At 40.8% G+C, this 21723-nt stretch overlaps 1 protein-coding gene across 1 annotated transcript in view; it reads left to right on the top strand.

Annotated features, from left to right (window-relative positions):
- The window catches only part of ncam1b (neural cell adhesion molecule 1b), a 68169-nt gene extending 49063 nt beyond the window's left edge, over positions 1 to 19106 (top strand). The window contains exons 11-21 of the mRNA XM_070828838.1: positions 1911 to 2061; positions 2287 to 2474; positions 2811 to 2907; positions 4177 to 4347; positions 5050 to 5178; positions 9561 to 9685; positions 10234 to 10414; positions 12738 to 12936; positions 15029 to 15145; positions 15892 to 17016; positions 18640 to 19106. Coding sequence (XP_070684939.1) covers positions 1911 to 2061; positions 2287 to 2474; positions 2811 to 2907; positions 4177 to 4347; positions 5050 to 5178; positions 9561 to 9685; positions 10234 to 10414; positions 12738 to 12936; positions 15029 to 15145; positions 15892 to 17016; positions 18640 to 18760 — 2604 coding nt within the window. The 3' untranslated portion in view covers positions 18761 to 19106. The remainder of the gene's footprint in view (positions 1 to 1910; positions 2062 to 2286; positions 2475 to 2810; positions 2908 to 4176; positions 4348 to 5049; positions 5179 to 9560; positions 9686 to 10233; positions 10415 to 12737; positions 12937 to 15028; positions 15146 to 15891; positions 17017 to 18639) is intronic.
- Positions 19107 to 21723: the final 2617 nt, after the last annotated feature.

Below are 21723 nucleotides of genomic sequence, written 5' to 3'. Positions count from 1 at the left end.
CTCGGTGCATTCTCAATTTTATGCTCTGATGTTCCAGCAGTGTCTCTCTCTTCTGCTGGTAAAGCTATAGAAGCTGCTGGAGAGCTCTGCTGTCATTTTGGTTTGATTTATTAGAGGAGCTTATGTGTGTAACCCTTTATTTTAGATTTTTTTCCTCATCTTTTTTTATTTTATTTTATCTTAAAGGCAGTAAAGTCAATAAATAATGATCAAGAATTTTTTCAATAGACGTCCACACTGGTGCATTGTGTATGAAAATCCATTAATTTAAAACATCAATGAATCACTGTATTAAATTGCAGTGAACACATAATTTCTCTAGTATTCATTACAGGCTCCATATAGGGAATCGGTGCCTGTAGCCCCTGAGGAACTATCCATATGTTGTTCTGGCTTTGGTGACATTTTAATGCTGCATTCTGCAAAAAGCAGGGACACAAAATGAGCGGACACTCCATACTGAGGCGTACTGACTAACATGGTTGCACATACTGTGGTATGGTGCACAGATGCAGGAGTCAGAAGCAGTACCACAGGGGTAGAGAGAGAATGCTTTCTGCACAGAGGTCAGAATAAAAGGGTAGTGTGTTATGTAAGTGTCTCCCTGGTCCTGCTACCCGCTATGCATAATGAATGCCCCAGACATGCTTTGTCTATTGAATTTGAATATAAACTAACGAGGGTTTCTCTTACATGGCTGCCCAGACTGGGCCCTAATTCAATATGTGTAAAAGCATCCGCACTATTGTTTTGCCTGCAGCTTGGATCAAAGCCATGAAAGCAACCAGTAGAGAAGCTTAGATGTTCAGTTCTGCAGCACCTTGTGAAAGGAACAATTCACAAAAAAATCAAAGCTAAATATATAGGATATGAAAACACTTGCGTGTCTGAAATCCATAAAATAAACAACACAATTTGAATTAGCTTAAGATTTACTGAGTTTGATATCTACTGTGTTCAGAGGAAAATCATTTGGAAGACAGTTAACAGACAGTTATTTGCTATGACACTGGCAGCCTAAATAAAGTATTAAATTGAGGTTCACCGTCATTTTCAGCGATGTTAGATCATAGTTCAGAATCTGCATTAATTAATAACATCCTGGTGCTGAAAATGTTTCTTTTAAAAGAGAGATGTGGCCTGTCTGAAACCGTACACGCACAGTTTAGTGTCACATGACAACAGCAGCCACAACAACATGGAGTTGTTGACCCTGAAGGTCAGGAAGCTACTTATGGTCGGATGTTGTAACTCTGCATATCGAGTTAATGAAAGCAGGTATCTCGAGAGCAAGAAGGTCATTTACACATCTCATTAGCCAGCTGTCTGTTGTTATTTCCCTGGTTTCAAATGCTATGTGACTTGGCATGTGCCCTTCATCACTGAAACTGGGGCATGCGCCGAATTTGGGTTCAGAGAGCACTGCAACCTACTAGATTAAAAAAGCACCACAAGTGATTAACTTGGAATGTTATTCTACTAAAAAATATGATTGTGTGCAATGACACTAAGCCCCAAGTGCCTTCAATATTAAAGTGCAAGCTTGGCATGTAAGGTAATGCTCTGCTGTCTAGTGTCATGCATCAGCGTATTTCACAAGTTGGTAAGCCCTCTGTGTGAAAAGCTCTAGATGGTTTCTAGTGCCTTCTGTCATCAATTATTGATAAGCTCCCCTGTACTGTCAACTGCGCCCTTATGTTTCCACAGCCTCACAGAGCAGTGTTCCTTTCTCATTAAAGTAATGTCTGTTCTGCTTGTTTAAGGCAGGCTATCTTAAGCTTTTCTTTTTCAGGTCACACATCTTTTCTGCAGAAATGAACTCTAGATGTAAATGTGCAGTATGACTATGGAAATTACTGATGTGAATGGGTTGTTTTGCCTAAACCAAGCCATTTTCTGCTCCCATTTAGAGTCTGGATGGAAATGTAGTCGTGAGGAGTGATGCTCGTGTGTCCTCCCTCACTTTGAAGTATGTAAAGTACACAGATGCTGGTCAGTATCTCTGTGCAGCCCGCAGTGCCATTGGAGAGGATGAGCAGGCAGCATATCTGGAGGTCCGCTGTAAGTATTTCCTTCCCTTAATATAAGTGTTTAGGCCTACGAAATGAGTACCATGTTGTAGAAGTGCATTACAACAGCTGTGTTAGTCATCCACCCTTTTTAACTGAACAAAAGAAGCATGTCCTGACCACATTGAGCTCTTACATTCAGAAGCACTATTTTCACTGGTAAAACCTAAAATGTTTTGGCACAAAGTCTGTATTAAATACCTTTTTTTTTCACTAGATGCCCCTAAAATCCATGGTGCAGTGGCGGTGTATACGTGGGAGGGAAACGCTGTCAATATCAGCTGTGAGGTCAAGGCTCATCCCAATGATGTGTCTATTGTGTGGCTGAGAGATGGACTGCAGCTCCCCAACTCAAACACCACCAACATTAAGATCTTCAGAACTCCGTCATCCAGCTACCTTCAGGTAAACACGCACGTGTCAAACCACGATTTACAGTCCATGAAATATTTGTGCACATATACACACGGACCTTCCAGGTAGTGGGCACACACACATACACATCATCAAGATTTCATGAGCATAGACTTCAAGTGAAGGGTTTTCTTTCAGCATCATTGTGGAAAAAAAATCTGATGAATAATTCAGTAGCTGGAAAGCTCACAGCAACAAATAAAAATAGGCTACTCTAATGGACAAACAAAAAGGTCACCTTCAGAGTGTTTGACACTGAAGTTTGTTCATCTGTTTTGGTACACTGCCCTTCATATATTTGCTTCCTTTTTTCGCCCCTACCTCCAGATAACCCCGGAGTCTGAAAATGACTTTGGGAGCTATAACTGCACTGCTTCAAATGAGATGGGCACCGAGTCCAAGGAGTTCCTCCTCATTCAGGCCGGTCAGTTCTGAGTCCATGATTCATGGTGCTTTTCTCTTTTGAATTAACATTTTCTATAAATGCTTAGAATGTTTATTTTTTGTGATAAATGAATTTCATTGAAGCACTTAAATTAGATTTTGAGCAATGTGCAAAGCGTTTTCTGGCTCTAGGCTTCAGGAACATATTTTTCACTCTTATTCAAAACACATTAGACCAAAACATCTACCTCAGTGTGAGATTACACAGGGCAGTGTTTGTTTGGATGGATGATAAATTTAGATGACAATGCAATGCAACCAGCATCAGATAATTTAATGTTCCCTCCCTCTGGTTGTTTTAGAAAAACTCAACAGCTCTGAGGAAATTAAAAACTTGCACCGTAAAACATTACACATTACTTTGCACGCCTACGGTTTTAGTATGCGTGTATCATGAATTAAAAGACAATTTATCAAAGTTACAGCATTTCATTATAACCTCGACCCACCACCAGCTGATACCATAGACTGTATACTCACTAACACATTAGACAAATGGAATAGAGAGCAGAGAGATAATGCCACTCTTAAGCCGCAATCTGAAGTAAATGAATTGAAAATGCCACATTCTTCCCTCAGAACAGAACACAGGCTTGGCCACAGTAATCACTGGTGTGCTTTTTTCATTTCAAGGATCGACGTGAGTTCAGTGCAGAACTGCAACTAGACATGACCAATCTCACAGGTTTTATTAGTGTCATTTTCTAGAAAATAGGGAGTGCGATGATGGGCAAACTAAAATGTGGTTGTTCTGATCATTGAACTTGACTAACGTGAATATCCATGAGGAATTAATTGTGTAGCCTACAGGTCAGAGATTTCCTCCCCTATGAAATTTATGGACATAGAGTAATCACGAAGCTCTCCAAAGCTTAGCGTTTTTAAAGGTCCAGAAAGTAGCTGACTATTTTCTGTGGTTTTCTCTGTCCTTTTATCATCATTTAGGGATGACTTGGGATCAGCTTGTAGTTGAAGCATAGGAGCATTTGAATGTTTTTTCTTCCTGCCTTTATTGTTCCTTTCTGAAATTGTGTCAAGGGTATGCAGCATTCAGTGCCTGAGAAATGTCATTAATGACACAAACCACAGATTTCTACAAAGCTGAAGCAATTTTTAGACATATTTTGGACCCATTAGGAGCAGTGATCGTAGACGGTTAGTGAAATGGAACAATGGAGTCTGACAGTGTCGGAGTGCTGCAATCTTACAGCTTTTGTTGTAATCGCACTGCATTTCCTCCCTTTACCAGAGGTGCCATCGGCTCCATCTATCAGTGAGGTGAGACCCTTCTCCACCACGGCACAGATCCAGTTTGAGGAACCCGAATCCACTGGAGGTGTTCCTGTCCTGAAGTACAGAGTAGAGTGGAGGACTCAGGGCAGAGGCGGCTGGGAGCACAAGGTCTCTGAAGTCCAAGATGGTAAGAACACAAACAAGAATTATGGTTGGTTTTGGAAAAAAAAAATGTAAGCAAATATTGTGCAAACAAACAAAAAAGGTTTCCTCACACTTTGATCTATGCAGTTTATATTCACACGCAAATAGTAAGTCAAGGTTAACAAAATTAGTTGTGTCAGTGTAAAGGTTCTTGTTCCTTGAAATGAACAACATTGGATACACTATTTTAATTGTTATATTTTGATACAGTTCTATGTGATTTGGCATATGCTATAAGGAGATGAATGTCAATATTGTAAAAAAAAAAACAACCAAAAAACATAAGTAATGTGAGTGGTTTAAAAACATATCAGCCATTTGCTCTGCTGTGAAAGTTTTAAATGTTTAAGATTAAATTGGCAAGATAATAAGCGAAGATTATTGATATAAAAGTAATCGATCAATTTAGGTTGATGCTGCAAGATGATGGCTTTGAAACAGCTGTCAGTTATTTCTGTTTCTGTGTATCTCTGGGTTTAGACCTTTTTAGACCATTTCTAAATAGATTCATCTGTTGTTTAAACATTGTTGGGATGAAATGAGAATTGAGCTAATCAGTGTTTACTCGCAATGGAATTAATTATGCATGTATTGTTTGAACGGGAGATGTGTTTGCTTTACCGCTAATCAAACTTATCAAGGTGTTCTCAACGGGGATTGCGCTGCCTCTGATATATTGTTACAGGCTCCATCAGCGAGTTGACTATCAAACGCCTGAAGCCAGAGACCAGCTATGAAGTTAAGTTGTCAGCCATCAACGGCAAGGGTGAAGGTGAAAGCAGCCCCGCTGAGTTCTTCAAGACAGAGCCTGTCCGTAAGTGGCGCATGTTGCACACTTAGCAGCACACTGTAGAGCTTTGATCAGACCTCTTTGACCCGAGTCTCTCTGAACTCCCCTCTTCTGTGTCTTGGAATAAGAAGTGCTTATCCATCCCATCACTGGTCTGTAAAAACCCACTGAAGAGTAAAGTTTGTCACTGCAGGACAACGACACACAAGTCAGCGTTGAGACTGTTTGGACAGACTTACAAAAGCTTCCAACAGTGTCTTTTCAGTCTGAGTGTGGCCTCTTCCAAGTTTCTTTGTTTCTGGAGGAGTAAAACTGACAACAGGAACTAACTCACTGACCTCATTTTCTTTTTTTAATTCATTTATTTATCTTCCATAGTGAGGATCTTAAAATCTAACAGCCCAGGAAGCATTTTTGTCTGGAATTCCAACTGTTTTCACAAGATATTCCTATTTCATGCAGTAAATTTTGAATTCATCACATAGGTCACACTTGGATCCAGTCGCATAATCATTTAAAATCCACAGTGGATTTTACACTATTTTATCAGGCTCCTTATGTGCTGGCAAACCAGAATATGAAACATCAAGTTATTCCGTGGTTTGCAGTGAATGTGGAAACCATTACTTAGTTGTTAGCCCCCTCTGTTGGGTGAATGTACGTTCTTGGGAGGACAATCTGCTTCCCCCTGTTGGCGTTACTTTGAATGTGCCTGTTGAGTCATAATTGGTCCCATTTTCACCTTTGGACATGATTCAATGTTGTCTGCATGCTGATCATCTCCTCGTATCTTAATTTTAATCATCCTTTTTTTATCCATTTGCTCATCTGTCTGTTGTATCCATCAGGCCACACTTACAAAAGTAAGTGCTTCATCTTTTTTTGCTCAGCTCTCTGTGATTTTCGTCTTCGGTGTATTAGTTCATTTGAAATGCTGTTCATCACTATTAAACTGGAAAAAGATATAAAAATAGATTTTCTAGTATTAATTTAACAATACACATTAAGAAATATTGTAAAAACATTTATCATTAATATGCTTTTAGAGCATTATTTTTCCCATTTCAGCTTCGTTTTAACTTTCATGTTTCACTGTTATCGACATCTACTGACTTAACTGGTCAAAAGGATCCATAACATAACATGATCAAAATTAAAGCCTGTCTGCGTTATTCATACATGAGTTTTTATGTTTGATGTTTCAGTAACTGGTAATTCATTCAGGACTGAGACTTTTCTGAAAGCGGTTTATCAAACTGAATAAACACTGTTTGATGTCCATTCAGTTAATAATTAAAAATTGATTAGACTAAGTAGAGTGAAGTTGATGGAATATTGCCATGAAATACAGTGATTTTTCACTTCATGCCACCTTGTTAGAACAGCCTTTCTGTTTCATGTGTGCTGCCTCTGTCTCGTTCTAACCTTAAACATGGCAATTGTTCAGTGAAATGCTTTGTTTTCCTCTGATTTTCTGGCACAGTTTGTCGGAAATGAGTCTTTCTAAATTCTTTGGTGAAGTGTTATTACAGCGATTCAGTCAGTCATTTGTGCAGACAACTGATTGTGATTGCCTAATATCTTCTCTTTTATGTCCCTAGACGGCATTTTTCATTTTTTCACTGAAGACACAGGTTTGTTCTGTAGTGAGGATAATAGCTGATTAGTTGATACCGCGTAGCTGTTTCTGTCCCTACAGGATAACCCCATAATCCCTACTGATCAGCTGCATTTGTGATGACTTATAAGCATAGCAAAACGTGTATATTTTCTCTAGAAACTGTGACCTTGTATGGCCTGATCATCAGTTCAAACTCCTCTGTGTCTGTTACCTCTAGATTTTATTTCACACACACACACTCCTTGAGCTGATAGCAGAGTTATCCAAATATGAATGTTAATGTCATTCTCATTTGTTAATTAATTGGCTTAATGGCAGTGTTTTAATTAACGACAAATCTCTACAATTCAACCATATTTCTCCTCTGGCTCCGGTGATTTGGTACAATTTGGGAATGTTTACGATTGGATTAGGCTCCTCAGCATTGATTAATCAGTTGCTTTGCAGTCAAGAGGATAAAAGCTGTTAGACATTTATTTCACTTTTCACATTGAGAACCCAAACAGAGGAATTTCTGTGCTCAGTTTTTGTGTTATGTTAGTCTGAAAAGCTTTGTTGTGATTCCATGTCATTATTTTTATCCTCTACCTGTACCTGTGTTTTGTTGTCTGTTCTGTTTTTCATGTGCTTCTTCCTCTTTCAACCACTCACATGTCATTTCATGTGACTGTTATTTGGGTTGCATGGTTCTGATGACCCCCCTCCACTCTGCAGAAGGTAATTTACTGTTGCAGATTTCTCAATGAAGATCCCTAATTTTAATTGGAGAATCCCCCAGTTAAACAACACATTAGCTGCTTCTATACAATCACGTAATACATGTCTACCTCAGTGCTATTAATCAGTCATGTAGACATTTGCCTTTAGCAGGATAAATGATAGAGAGCCAGAGCTGTCTTCACCGTAATATATTAACAGTCAAGAGTGTTTAATATCAACATCACTCGGATAGTATTGATAGCCCACCACCTAAAGGGATGTTAACTCTCCTCCTTATGGGATGTGTTGCTCAATAAATCAAGTGTATAATAAACAGTTTCCTCTAATCACAGGAGAATGATAATCAATATATATACCCCACAACCCACAAATAAGCAGTTTGCTCTGGTTCTCATTCACAAGTTTTTAGTATTCATTCAGAGAGCAGCAGCTACCATGTGCATTGTCCCCTCCATGTCATTTATCATGTTTAACCTTAGTCTGAATTCCATCCATTGCGGACTAAACTAACTTCTACCAAAGTTAACCAAGGTTTTGTGGCAGGAGTGTGAACACTAACCATGACACAGCTCTTTCTTGTTGTCTGTTAAGAAGTGAGTAAGTAATTCTTTAATCTACATAGCCTGTTTCTAAGCCTGGGTTACAAAGAGCTTTACGGTTACGAGAAAGAAGATAAAAAGCATTTGAATATTTAAATTAAAGACATGCAAAACTTGTTAAATAACAACAACAAATTGGGACAAGGAAGCATCAAAAGTTTTTGAGAATAAATAGGTCATAAAATTGGTTTAAAAACATTAAAATTTGCTGATCTGAGGGAGTCTTTTCCATAACCTGGGAGTCAGGAACTGACCCACAGCTTTTCTGGACCTGTACAGGATCATCAATACATGGTGGAGCCAAATTGTGAAACACCTTAGTAAATGGAAGTTTACTAAATTTGACAGGAAGCCATTGTACTGAAGCCAGCACTGGAGTCTTTACAGTTTATGCAGCAGGATTTTAGACTAATTGTAGAAGTGCTACAGCATCTTGGCTTAAACAACAATACAGTTCATTACAATAGTGAAGACTCCAGCAGTCAAAACAATGGAGGATTTCCTCAAGTTGCTGGGAAGAAGAAGCGGCGTACTTTGTCAGTGTTTCTTAATTTGAAAAACAACAGGACTGAATAACTTATTCAAGGTGTTTCAAGTTCTATTGGGAATCAAAGATGCACAAGTTACTGGAAACCAACCTTTAGTTAGAAACCTCCAGTGATGGAAAAGTCTGATTTGATTCAAAGGCCAGAACTTCAGTTTTGTTGTAATATAACTGGAGAAAACCAGGAGGTATCCAGGCACCTGTGTCAGTAAGACAAAAATAGCCAAATCTGAAAGCTCCCCAGGCGTCACAGATATGTAAAGCTTGACATCAGTGACATAACAATGATAAGAGTTGTCAGTTTGCAGCCAAACTGACAGATAATGTGCCCTAAAGGCAGAAGAAGACAGGGCCCAGGACTGACCGCTGACAGGTCCACAGGTCAGAGGAGCACAACCAGACACTTTGTCTGCGATGGATACAAAGAACTAGTGATCAGATAAATAAGTAGACGTAAAAAATAACAATAGTGGCCATTTGGTTTCTATTTGACTTGACTGATTGTGTTACATGTGAAGTGTAAACACCTAACAATTACATTGAAACTGATTATGGAAAACAGTTTTGTGAATTTAAGAATTTGAAAGGCACAGTTGAGTAAATTACAAGTAGGTTGTAATTTTGTGTTGACTAAATGTCACTGAGCAGCTCAGCATGTGGCTGTGTGCCATTCGGTAATGAGCCTGACTTTAGACCAAACCATCTTGAGGCGAGTGATTAAGGCGGGCGACAACAAAGAGGCCAGTTTCAAACTGAAAGATTTTAATTTCATATAAAAGGTTTGTGTTTTCACTGCCCTGTGATTTTGAAGGTGCTGGTGGACTGACAGAATCTTCTGCCAATAAAATAACCCTCTGGTTCTCTGCTCCTTCTTTTAAATAAGCCTCTTCGTAACGTCTATGTTGCTCTTGTGTGCCTGTAGGGAATCCCAATCCTCCTAAACTCGAAGGGACACTTCAACTCAAAGGCAACTCCCTCAAAGTCAGCTGGATCAAGCAGGACGATGGCGGCTCGCCCATTTTACATTATCTCATCCGCTATAAACCAGTGAGTATGACGATTAGAGCTGAAATGATTAGTCTGTGTCAACTAAGGGCAACTCGATGCTGGGCCTAACGGAAAAATGTCATTTAAATAATTTTTGTAAAATTGTAAAATGCTAAAGAAAACTCTGGTTCTAGCCCCTAAAATATGAATATTTGCTGGTTCTTAGTCTGTTATTATAGTAAAATGAAGAGTTTGGGGTCTTCGTGGAAATTATTTTTCACAATTTTTATGTATCAAACAATTAATCAGTTATACGAGAACTTAATGGCAGATTAATCAATAAATGTTAGGTGCAGCCCTAATGACAATTCTAATGGAGGGCCGACATCCTCAAAAACTGTAGTTAATACGTAAAACTGGTAATATAATTATATCATCTGCATATTGAACTGAAACTATTAGTTGATTTATGGATATATATATTTTTCACTGTATTCTGAAATGTTGCAAATGATTAAATGATTGATCAATTGTAAATTACTTGATAATGAAAATGACGGGTAGTTACGGCCCTAAAATGCTTGTACTGTATCTCTGTGTGTCTTAAGCTCCAGGCGTCACAATGGAAACCAGAGATCCGAATGCCCAGAGACAGCGACTACGTGGTTCTCAGCGGGTTGGACTGGGACACAGAGTACAATGTTTATGTGGTGGCCGAGAATCAGAAGGGCCGGTCCCAGCCAGCGACCATGTCCTTCAAGACGTCGACAGAGCCAGAAGCCATCCCAGGTACCCTCCCTCAGGTCATGGAGGAGCCGTACTCAAAGCTCAAGAGCGAGAGCGCCACACTCTATTATTAACTCTCTAGCTCTGAAAGGTGAATGACAACTAAATAAATCTACAGAAAAAATAGATTTCCTGGACAGCAGTGAGCCAGAAATGATTTTCCAGCTGAATTTTCTCACTTTAAAGTTTTGACAGCCCTTGCTAAATGAGCTTGAGTTTGCGCTCACAGAACTGGGACAGGCTCCTTGGATGGCTCTCGAGGATGAAATGATTTCCTGTGAATGATTGTAGTTTTCCTTTAGCTTTGTTTACTGCTAAAATAGCAGCTAGAGCGGATAGTTTGTCCCCTGTGCGGAACCAGCCTTTAAATTGACCCTTGATAACCACTGATTAACTTGTACCTTGAGGACTTAACTGCAGCTGAAGGTTTTTTTACCGACCGTACAAAAACCACCCAGCCTGTCAGATTCCCTTTAGGTGCTAGATACTGCCGAGTGCTTTGCTGAAACATCGCAACAGACCATTATGTCTTCCTCTCACTTTGTTTCTAATTCATTTTCCAAATCTAAAGCATTTCCCACTCACCCACCACTGAGTCACCATCTAGCCAAAACGCAGTTTTCCCCGTTGTGCTGTGCTTTTGCTTTGATGTATTGCAGTATTTTTTTCCTCCCTCAGTAAAATAAATCGTTTTGTTCTTTTTTGGTCACTTTTGGTTTTCAGACGTGACACATTTTCACTTTCTCTCTTCCTCTGTTTTCCCCACCCTTCTCTTTTTTCCCCTCTTTGTTTCCTTTCATCCCCCCCTCCTCTTCCTTTATTCTCTTTTCCCTCTGTATCTCCTCTCTCAATGTTCCTGCTCTCTTGCCTGGTCCTGGACATTGGTGTGGTGGACCACGTGAACATTTTCGTCCTGACCTGTGTTCATTGTGGTGTGGTCGGGTTTGTGCTGTCCCACCACCCCTCCCCCCCTCACAGCCACTCAGGGCTGTTCATCTGTGACATGCACTTTGGCATCACTCATCTTGTCCCTCATCACTGTACTCCTGCTCTCATAGTTTTCGTAGGGAATTCACACCGTAACTGTAGAGGAGAGCTTGCCTTTCTCTGGCCTGGCTGTCTCTCTGGACTCTCTCACTCCTTAAAACAGACTTTGTCCATGATAGACGTGTCTCTGTTATGGATGTAGCTTCAGAGCAGACCAGGCAGACGTGTTGAACCAAAGGCAGTGGAAATCCCTCCGCCTCCCACAGATTCACTTTGCTCAGCATTAGCACAGCTAGTCATCAGTACTAGACAGAGAGGAGTGTCAGTTTACAGTAATGAACATTAGTGGAACTGAAATTAAGTTATATTAAACGATAGCACTTAAAACAGAATGAAGGCTGAGTGCTGGGCCTGTCCGTTTACATAAACAGTATTATATTCTTTAATCGCTCACAAAATTATGCATTTGTACTGTAAAGATTTGTAACATTAACGTTTACATTATTGAAAACAGAAAATGCCTAACGGAAAAATGTTTGTAATAATAATATTGGCACAGTTTGACAAACTGTATCATAGCTGTGAATTATCTTAAAAGAGAACTGTTATTTTTGTGCTCATTACTAAGACAATTGTCCAGATATTTCTCATGCATGTAATGTGAATCAAATATCATTTAAAAACAAATCTGTTTTTATACATTTATATTGGAGGGTGCTTTACTCAGCAATATTTTATTTAGCAGATCTTGATTACCTGTGAATTATTGGTGTCTATAGAGTTACATTTATCTAGAAACAGAGGATATTTTAGTCTTCAGCTATAATTAAAATGGATTTTACACAAACAGTGAAGATACATCATAGCCTGTTGTGATATTTGAAAAGCCTCATGTTCATATTGTTCACACATATTATACATAATATATTTTCCTCCATTTCTGGGTAACTAGCAACGCAGTGTAAGCTTTGGTTTGCTCTTCTTTCTAATACCAAATAAATGGGTTGAATATACATATATATACATATTTTAATGTCTTTTTAAGGACAGACATTTGCATGTAACTTCTTCAACATACCTCTTATTTAAAATGAGGTTACATAAATAATTGAACACAAATCAGACAGCAGTCTACACAAACATCACACTATCTAAATTCTTGCTGAGACAACTAGAACGAATCGAGCTCATAGCAGGTGAGTCGTTTCTGTTTTATGGAACCGTTTGTGGTTTTGGTAGCATAGCAGCACTTTATTCACCTGTTCATTGTCTGTTGCTATCAAACCATGTCACACTGCTGTTGTTCAGCACTCTCCCTCTCTTGTCTCTTGTCTGGCAGATTTGGGTGATGAGGCAGCGCTCTCCATGGGCATCATGCTCTGGGCAGGGATCCTTGTTCTAGGATTTGTACTCCTGCTGCTGGCTGTGGATGTCACCTGTTACTTTGTCAACAAATGTGGCCTCATCATGTGCCTCTGCGGAAAACCAGGCACAGGGACCAAAGGGCACAACTTGGAGGAGGGCAAGGCGGCTTTCATGTGAGTACCAGTGACAATTACATGCAGTTCAACAATCTTTTAAACAGCAACTCAGCCAGATTAAAATTAAGATTCAGTCATACTGTAGGACCCACATTTTCTAAGCTCTTTACATGTCTATTTTATGGATTCATAAATATTTCTATATTAACAATAGATTACGTGACTATGTGTAATGTGAAAGTTGGCATTTGCAGTGATAAACACTGAGCATAATTACCAAAATCAGCAGCTCCCCTCAGCTCCACAGAGCTTTTTAGCATGTTCCTGATTTTGATTTGTCTCCAAATGATGACTGTTGTCATCAGTGTCATTTCCAGTGGCAGCAGACAGCTGTTTTCATCAAGCAAGCTCTGATAAACACACTGTGTGCTACCCGCCCAGCACCAAACGGCAGACAGACAAAGCTAGTGACTAGCTGGTGAACATAGCGGAGCTAAAGAACCAAATATGTCCCTCAGGAGTTGGTGGAGACCGAAACAGAGATTTAAGCAGAGTGACTATTCTACCCTGTTCACACCTGGCATTAACACACGATCTGGATTTCCTGTCTGGATTAGCAGAAATGTGTGCTAATGCAAGATGTACAATGGTGGAAATATAATCAGATCAGACGTGGCATTGTGACGACATCTAAATTGGGCGTAAACAGCGTGACTTCATTAGTGGAAAAAAAAATCATTGATTCCCTCTAGGTAATGACTCTACATACACTGCAAGTATTAATACTTACATTTAGCAGATGGCTAAAAACACAACTGCAAATCAAACCAATGTTTGATGAAAGTCTGCTGGATGTGTAAATAAGCAGCGGGGTAGCACTGGTGGTAAACCTCCCTCACCACAGTAAGAAAAATCTATATTGTTACGATATGACATGAACGGGGCTGTGCTGGTAATCATGAGTAACTTGAGTGATGGAATTTTGTTAATTTTTTGTCAGTTTGGTCAAAACAAGACCAAACTTTTCTATGGGTGCCAGTTTTGAGCCACAGAAAGGCCAAACTGTGGCCTGCAAAGGCTTTAGCCGAGCTGATTGTCTTTTGCTCTGTGATGTCAAACTAAGGCAGTCTTTGATCATTTGCGGCCCCTGCTGGCTGGTTTAGAGGAGTGAGCAGTCAATGAAGGTATAAAACAGTCAATGAGGGTTTTGCAAACATTGTGAATCACCACAAGAGATTATCGAGTGTACAGGCATAAATGTGCATAACAAATTATATTGGCTGATTCGTCTTAGTAAGCCAGATTAACTCCTCTTGATCCCCTACTGGTTTACTCCTGGTGGAGACAATAAAAAACTATTAATTCATGCAAATTAAAGCATTTCCTAACTATGACTAAATGTAGATGATTTTTGGTAGACTTTGAAGTAAAGGAAAACTGCCCTAACATGAGTAATCAGCCTGTTTCGTGTTAACTGTGTAATAAGCGCTACAATTTTAGATGATGTTCTTATTTATCTTTTGTTGTTTACAGTCTACCTCATCTTCTGTATTTCTATTTAAATGAATGGCTTCCTACATTCCCCAGAAGGCCTTTCAAAGGCTGACAGTGAAGATGATAAAGAATTTCAGCAAAGGTTTTATGTTTAGGCTGATAAAGCAAGCGATAAGTAGGAAAAGGTTTTCCATTAAAGAAAACAGAGTGGTGCCTCTGGAGCCAAATCAACACGTCTTGAGACAGCAGTACATTATGGCCTGCTGAGTCAGTCAGGAACGGGAAAAATAGACAAAATCAATCAAATGGGCCCACAAATGAGATGAAGTTTTTAGAGTGAATTTCTCCTTCAGAGGAAATAAAAGGGATGCTGAGTTTGAGTGACATCTCCTACAACATTACGAGCCATCTCTCATAAGGTAGTTTTGAATCAATTTGAGTGAGAGGTTGTATTTTTATTGATTTGTGCCACATTTCATGCTACCAGTTTCACTAAAATTCAGCCATGCGCATTCTTCACAAGTCAGCTGAGTCGAATATTGCGACTGATTGAGTTGAAAAGGTCGTCCAGTCACTTAATCACCGTCTACTGCCCGTGTCACTTTTTTCTTGCCCCTCAGACAGGATAACTGTTCCATTTGTCTCTGTCCTGCAGGAAAGATGAGTCCAAAGAGCCAATAGTGGAAGTCAGAACAGAGGACGAGTGCACAGCCAATCATAATGCAGCAGGGCCCACAGAGCCCAATGAAACCACACCTCTCACAGAGCCAGAGTGAGTAAAAACTGACACACAGCACGCGGCCTTTTCACCGCTCAAGTCTCTCTAGCTTTTGTACATTGCACTCCACTTCAAAGAATTATTATCTTATTCAACAGGACAAAATCTGACCCTTGAAATGTTTGAAAAGTTCATGTCATTCTTGAGTGGAGTCCACTGAACTGTGTGGCTTTTCTGTTTTTAAGCCCTTCCAGAGGGAGTATTGCACTTTGTGTTTCTTCTCCAGCCTTTGGAGATTTTCTCTCATTTTATCAAGGTTGAAGCAATACCAGTTAAAGACAGCAAGGCTTTGGTCCTCTTGAGTGTGGTCAACTCATATGAAACCATTTGACAACCTCAGCAAGCCATCTCTCATATCAGCAGTCTGGAAAAATTAGATAATACAGTATGAGATTGTCACTGGTACTGTTTAACCCTTATAGGTGGTTCTGCGTGGTGCTGTAGTTTTCTACAGGAAGACTTTTATTTAGTACATTAGTTTTCCTAGTCAGTGCACTCCATGTTGGTGTGTGTATGGGATGTATCCTTTGATGTCCACTCACAGCATGATGCCCTTTTTTTCTTTGTCTCTTTTTCTCGCTAGGCTTAATAGTTGCTGTTTTTAGTTGCTCTGTCTATGTTTGTGTGAATTTCTAAAGCCAACTAATCCCTCTGCATGCTCTCGTCCGGGCCACCCTTCCTCTGTCACAGTCACCCTGGTGTCTAGTCTGTGTGTCTCTGTTCTCTCCCTGCTCTCTCAGGCTGGCGGCTTTCACTGCTGCTCTGGCACTGGACACCCTCTCCTCCGTAGCCACCAACTCTGACACAGCCACTACAACAATTGACCCCGCTCAGGACAGCCCCTCTAGCGAGACCACTACCCTCACTTGTAGCCTGTCTACCCCAGCCAACGATCCCTCAGACCCCTCACCCACCCCCATCCCGGCTCCGGCCCCGACTCCAGAGTCGAACACAGCCCCGCCGACTCCTCTCATCTCCACCTCTGCTGTTGAGGCTAAAATGGCCCCGTTAGTAGAACAAAGAGGAGATAACACCCCGGAAGAACAGGAGAAAGTAATCACTCCTCCTTGTACCCCTGAACGGACTAAAGCTCAAAAATCTGGGACACCGATACCACCGAAGCGTAGACACTCCCCTAAACTTGCCGCGCTGAATGCTAAAGGTAGCCCCCCTGTATCTCCACTGGCTGCGTCTTCCTCATCTTCCTCTCCCTCTGTCGGCACCAAGAAACCTGCTCCGAGCCCACCGGTCACCAAGCCTCCCGTACAGCCGCCCACTACAGCCTTAACCACTGAGACACCAGCACAAACTGCCTCCACTCTAGCAACCACTGCCCCTCCAAATCCTGATTCAAATCCTGCCCCAGACGCCAGCAGGGGCAGCCTTACTGCCTTTGACTCTAACAACAAACCTGCTGACCAAACTATTGATAGTAAAATACCCACTGCCAAAGATGCTGCAGCTAGCTCTCCTTCAGTGATCCATGATGCTCTTACAGCCCTGGATGCTGAAGAATCTGCCCCTCTAGTTGCTGATGTCCCCTCTCCTTTACCCATTACTCCTATTTCTTGCATTCCTGTCCCTGCTGGTCTCGAGGCGCCGGTCTTTAATGATCTCCTCGCTTCGTCGTCAGACGCGTATGACTTACTAACACCCGAAGTTGGGCCCAAAAGCGCGAATTTAGAGTTAGAGCTGACAAACGGCACAGAAAGACCCTCCCTGCCCCCCGCAGACCTTATTAGCTTAGAGAGCCCGCCCTCTGCCCCCTCTCTGCCCAATGGAGACGGAGCAGACCTCCCCCCCTCAGGCCCAGTTCTGGAGGCGTCAGAGACTCTGGCCAAGACTGCTCCTTCCGTCAACGATGAGTACGGCTCCCTCTAGAGGTTTATCTGTGTGTTTGTGCGTGTGCGAGTGTGTAACTTGTATGCCCATTCATTCACCACCGCATCTTGCCATTGACCACACAATATGAAATATTGTAATGGTAAACTGTGGTAATGACACTGGGATAGTGATTAGTCAGTTGTTGTGGATCGTGATAGATGGTGGTTCTGTTTTTTATGCTTGTGTGTAACTGTTCTCCATTGTGGAGTCTCTACTTTTGCAACATTCACCACAAGAATAGTTGAGCCCCTTTCAGACTTGTTACATGAATGTGATGCCAATTTAACATGTCAGTCTCATGTCTGAATAAGCGCAAAAGTCACGATAATATTACTCAGCTGAGCCCAGAAACATTTCTGTAAACCGTCCAACATGACAAGTCTGAATCAAACTAATGCTGCCAGTAAAGAAGTACAAACTAGTTCTTTTCTAGCATCATTTTAGCTTTAAATTAAAGGCTAGAGCACTTTAACGTAATGAAAAAGAAAATTAAACCAGTGTAATAAACCAAGAAACATTGTAAATGCACCAATTTTAAGTTTAAAAAATTAATTTCTCCCTGCAGTGTGTGACAGTCAGACCTCCAGTACTTTTTACTATCATTCATATCCAGCAAAACGCCTGAACGTCTGAACAAGTGATTTAACAGAGAGCGAAAAAAGATGGGAGACTTAATAGATGAGAAAATTCTCTAAAACGGTGAAATTGAGATCATTATCAAAGAGCGAGCAGCCCTCTTGCTCACAATGATCATTAAAAAAAAGCATCACGAAGGTAAATATGTTTTATAATCAATCACGGATGCAGCCTGTTGATAGCATTACTCTCAGACTCAGAGGTGCCAGTACTCCCTCTCGTGCACCAGATGGCAATATCACACAAGCATTGTGGCTTTTTCCCATAACGGTCCCATCATGTCAGAATAAAGCCGTGACAAACACTTGTATGCGTCCGAATGACTAAAAATCACTAAAATGACTTGGACAGACAGACGGAAGCCAGTTACATGTTACATGGTCCACGTCTGAAAGGGGTGTTACTGTAATGACTAAAGCTTTGGTCTCAGGCAGTAAGCATGTGCCTCTGAATGTTGCCTAAACCAACTCTGCAGCTCCAGTGTGAGGAGCTGAGGAGAACGGAGGCTAGACGCTGGTGTTTTCCTGCTCTGAACTGCAGAGGAGAGGAGCTGCAGGCAGGATCTAGACGCTGTGCTTCGCCGCTTAAACATGAACATGGATACCACATAGCACAAGCCCAGGGCTCGTTTACTCAGCCGTCATCGTCTCTTTGAAGTAGAACTAAACTGATTAATAGATAATAAATGCTAAACACTGTTTGCTTCAGATCAGGAAGGCTAGTAGACACAGGATGAATTATGCTTGTATGCCATATTTGTTTAATTTTATCTGACTGTTCAAGGTGGTGAAGAAATATGTAAAAAGACCTCTTAGTACACACAGTGTCTTCTTACATATTGGGTGAAGACGTCATTGAGAATAAATGGTAAAAATTGTGTCCAACTAAATTGTTTGCAGAGAATTTTTGTTTTCTCGCCAGACGACCAGATTTCTAATTTAGCACTTTCTCCTCTTTCCTTCTTGCAGTAAGATTTTTTCTGATGAGAAAGGAAAACTGGAGGAGGCAGACTTATCAAACGCCCTGACGGAGATCGCTGCAGAACACAACAGTGTCATACAGACAAATACCACCCAGAGCAAAGCATGATGGGCCGGGGGAAACCCCAGCCCGATCCAAAACATTTTTTTGCAGCAGCAACGAGCGAGAAACACTGCAGGAGTTTTGATTTCCAGTGCCCTTAAACTACATATTTAAAACAACACACACGTGTCGATTGGTTAGAGCGCACTTTGACTGTGCTTTCATTTCTGGTTTCATTCATGAAATGTTTACTACACCCCAGGAGTTTATCTATAGCTCATAAGAGATTTATTTTATTTTTTTATCATTATTTTATTCAACCAGTCAGGATGATTAAGAGCAATCTCTTATTATAATCGCTTGGTAAATATATGAAATTAGACTCTACTTTCTATTGTGCTTATAGTTTGAAATGCAGTCACGCGCAACTATTGGATTATTATGAGAAATGTAAAAAAAAAAAAAAACAAACAAAAAAAAAACTGACTATATACAGAAATTATTTTTCTTATTTTCATGTTCAAATGTGAAACTGTTTGCATTTTTGTTCTGCATGTCTGACCTGCAAGTGGTTGTAAAGTTTTGTTTACAAGGTTTAAGGTCTCACGTTGTCTGTTACAGGGATGTTTCATCTCTCACAGATACGCTGGCATCGATTAAACACAGGCCCGAGTTCAGTGTTTGGATTATAACCGTATTTGTTATGGTTATAAAAATACAGGATTAACCCACAGCCAGCTGCAGGGGGAAAACTGACAGAGTCACACATCGCCGGTGTGCACGATCGGATCAGATTTGGCCCATTTTACGATCAAATGTATTCAGTCTGTCACTGCCTTACCACAGTGTTGGTTAACATTCATTAATAAAATCCATTTGATTAGAAAAGGAGACTCATTGAACACTAACGCTCACAGAGAGACAAAAAAAGACCAGCAGAACTGCTCATTCTCAGCCAAGGGATGAAGAACCGCGAATCCAGCGAATGTCTTGTGATGTTGCGCTAAATATACGCCACGTATTTGTTTGAGGGCAAATAACTACAATAACTACTGTTTCTTCCTCACATTAAAGCAGATCAAAGGTCTGGCTTCGTACTTTGAGTTGGGCTGTTGAAGCAAAAATAAATAAATAAATAGATAAAAAAGCATTTTTGTACTATTTAAAAACTACAAAGATTTCTTTTCCATTTCCTGCCTGCAAGCTTGTGCACTGTGCCTGTGTGTCAGTAGATTGTCTTGTCATCAGTTTCTATGATAATCTGCATAGCTTTGTCGTGAGAGTTTCAGCCTATTCTTTTTTTTTTTATTTAAGATATTGTATTATTAGAAGAAAAGTATGATAAATGGACTAATGTGGTCATTATAACACGTGTAGTGTATAAAACTGTCCGTCTCTGGTCACAGCACTATATATTGCCAGCTATAGTGAAGGAAGGTGTTTTGAGCCTTGGCATGAATCCAGTCAGTACTTCATAACGTGTAACTACGAGGCAGATAGACGTGCCCATGTTCGTTTGGGGGAGTAATTCTCATACTGATTCAATAAATGTTACCTTTGGGGCTTGTTCTGGCATTACTACACACTGTTTTTATTTCTCTACCCCCCCAGTTGTTCTTCAAGTGTTCTGTAATGTGGTCTTTGGATTCTGTTTTTATTCTATTTATTTTATTTTTTTAGTTTCTGTCTTTTTGTACAAAATCACTCACCCAAGAGCGACAGCTTGACGAATTGAGGATACCATTGGCAGGAAGCAGGGTGGTCCACCTCAAACAGGAGATCAAACTTTAGAAAAAAAAAAAAAAAAGCTTTAGATGATAGATGTAATGTCAAGAGAACCGAATACAGACTATTAACATGCAAGAACAATAATAAAAAAAAGAAGATGATCTTTACTCACCTTGTACCCCACTGCTGTTACCTGACCACCTTGCTCCCTCTTCTCTGGATGCTCCTTCTGGTTTTATTGGGTCAAACTCAGAAAATATCTGTTGTGTACAGTCTGAGTGCTAACCCATTTGCAAAATAAAAAATGGTTTCCGAATCTAATTTTGTCCTGGCCCATTTTGTCATCAGTTTAAATTACTTTTGAAAAAAAAAAAAGAGAAGAAAGAAAGAAGCCCAGTCTCAGATTGAGAGCACGCAGTGACATGTTTTGGACACTAGATGGCAGGAATCACCTATTTTTTTTTTTTTAACTCCCTTTTGTTTTCGCAATGTCATGGACGCATCACCTTTCTATTTCTAGAAAGGTTACAGTGCAAACAGGCTTTTCTGGGGCTTGAAATTCTCGGGCTTCTTGTTCAGATAGATGGGGGGAAACCAAGTAAACACGTGTTACATAATGCGTGTTTGTGCGGGAGCGAAGTTAACACTTCCAGGCTGGGATGTCTGAATACTGTGCGCCAGTGACGGCTGGATATTTTCAGCTGAGCCACCTCAGTGCCTCTAATGTGACATGAACCCGCAAACCGCTTCAGTGTCAACAAGCACGGCGGCCAGCGCTGACCCGGCACGGCGTCCAGTTTCACTCACTGTCCCCTCTTACCTCATTTTATTGCCCCCCAGTGTGGCCTGATAAACACAAACTGCGCTCATCTCTGGAGCCGCTGCATTAATCAGCCGCTGCTTCTTATTCCAGCTCAGCAAACCTGGCGGCCAGTCAGCGCTCCAGATGCCCTGTAGATGTCTCTGATTGCAGCCGTGATGGAGAAACGGGGAGCAGAGGGCGACCAGTCAGAGCCGTGACGTCGGCCCGGTGATGAGTTGCAGCCGGTCAAGTCAGCAGCACGCGGCCGCGGGGACACAGGAAGCTCCGTGACGAGACCTTCAAAATAAAAGCAAGTGAGGGCGAAGGGATGAGCTGTGCGGTGCAGCAGAATTAGAGGAAGTATCTGTTAATTTCCTCAGTCCTCTGGTGGTGGAGGATCAAAACATTCAGGTCACTTACTCAAACAAAAGCAGCGACCGCACCAGTGGTGGGATGTAAGTATTAAAGTACAACTTTGGAAATACTCCAGTTAAGTACA

The sequence above is a fragment of the Pempheris klunzingeri genome, chromosome 4 (assembly GCF_042242105.1).
Source record: "Pempheris klunzingeri isolate RE-2024b chromosome 4, fPemKlu1.hap1, whole genome shotgun sequence".
NCBI lineage: Eukaryota > Metazoa > Chordata > Actinopteri > Acropomatiformes > Pempheridae > Pempheris > Pempheris klunzingeri.
This window is presented reverse-complemented; position numbering and strand designations above follow the sequence as displayed.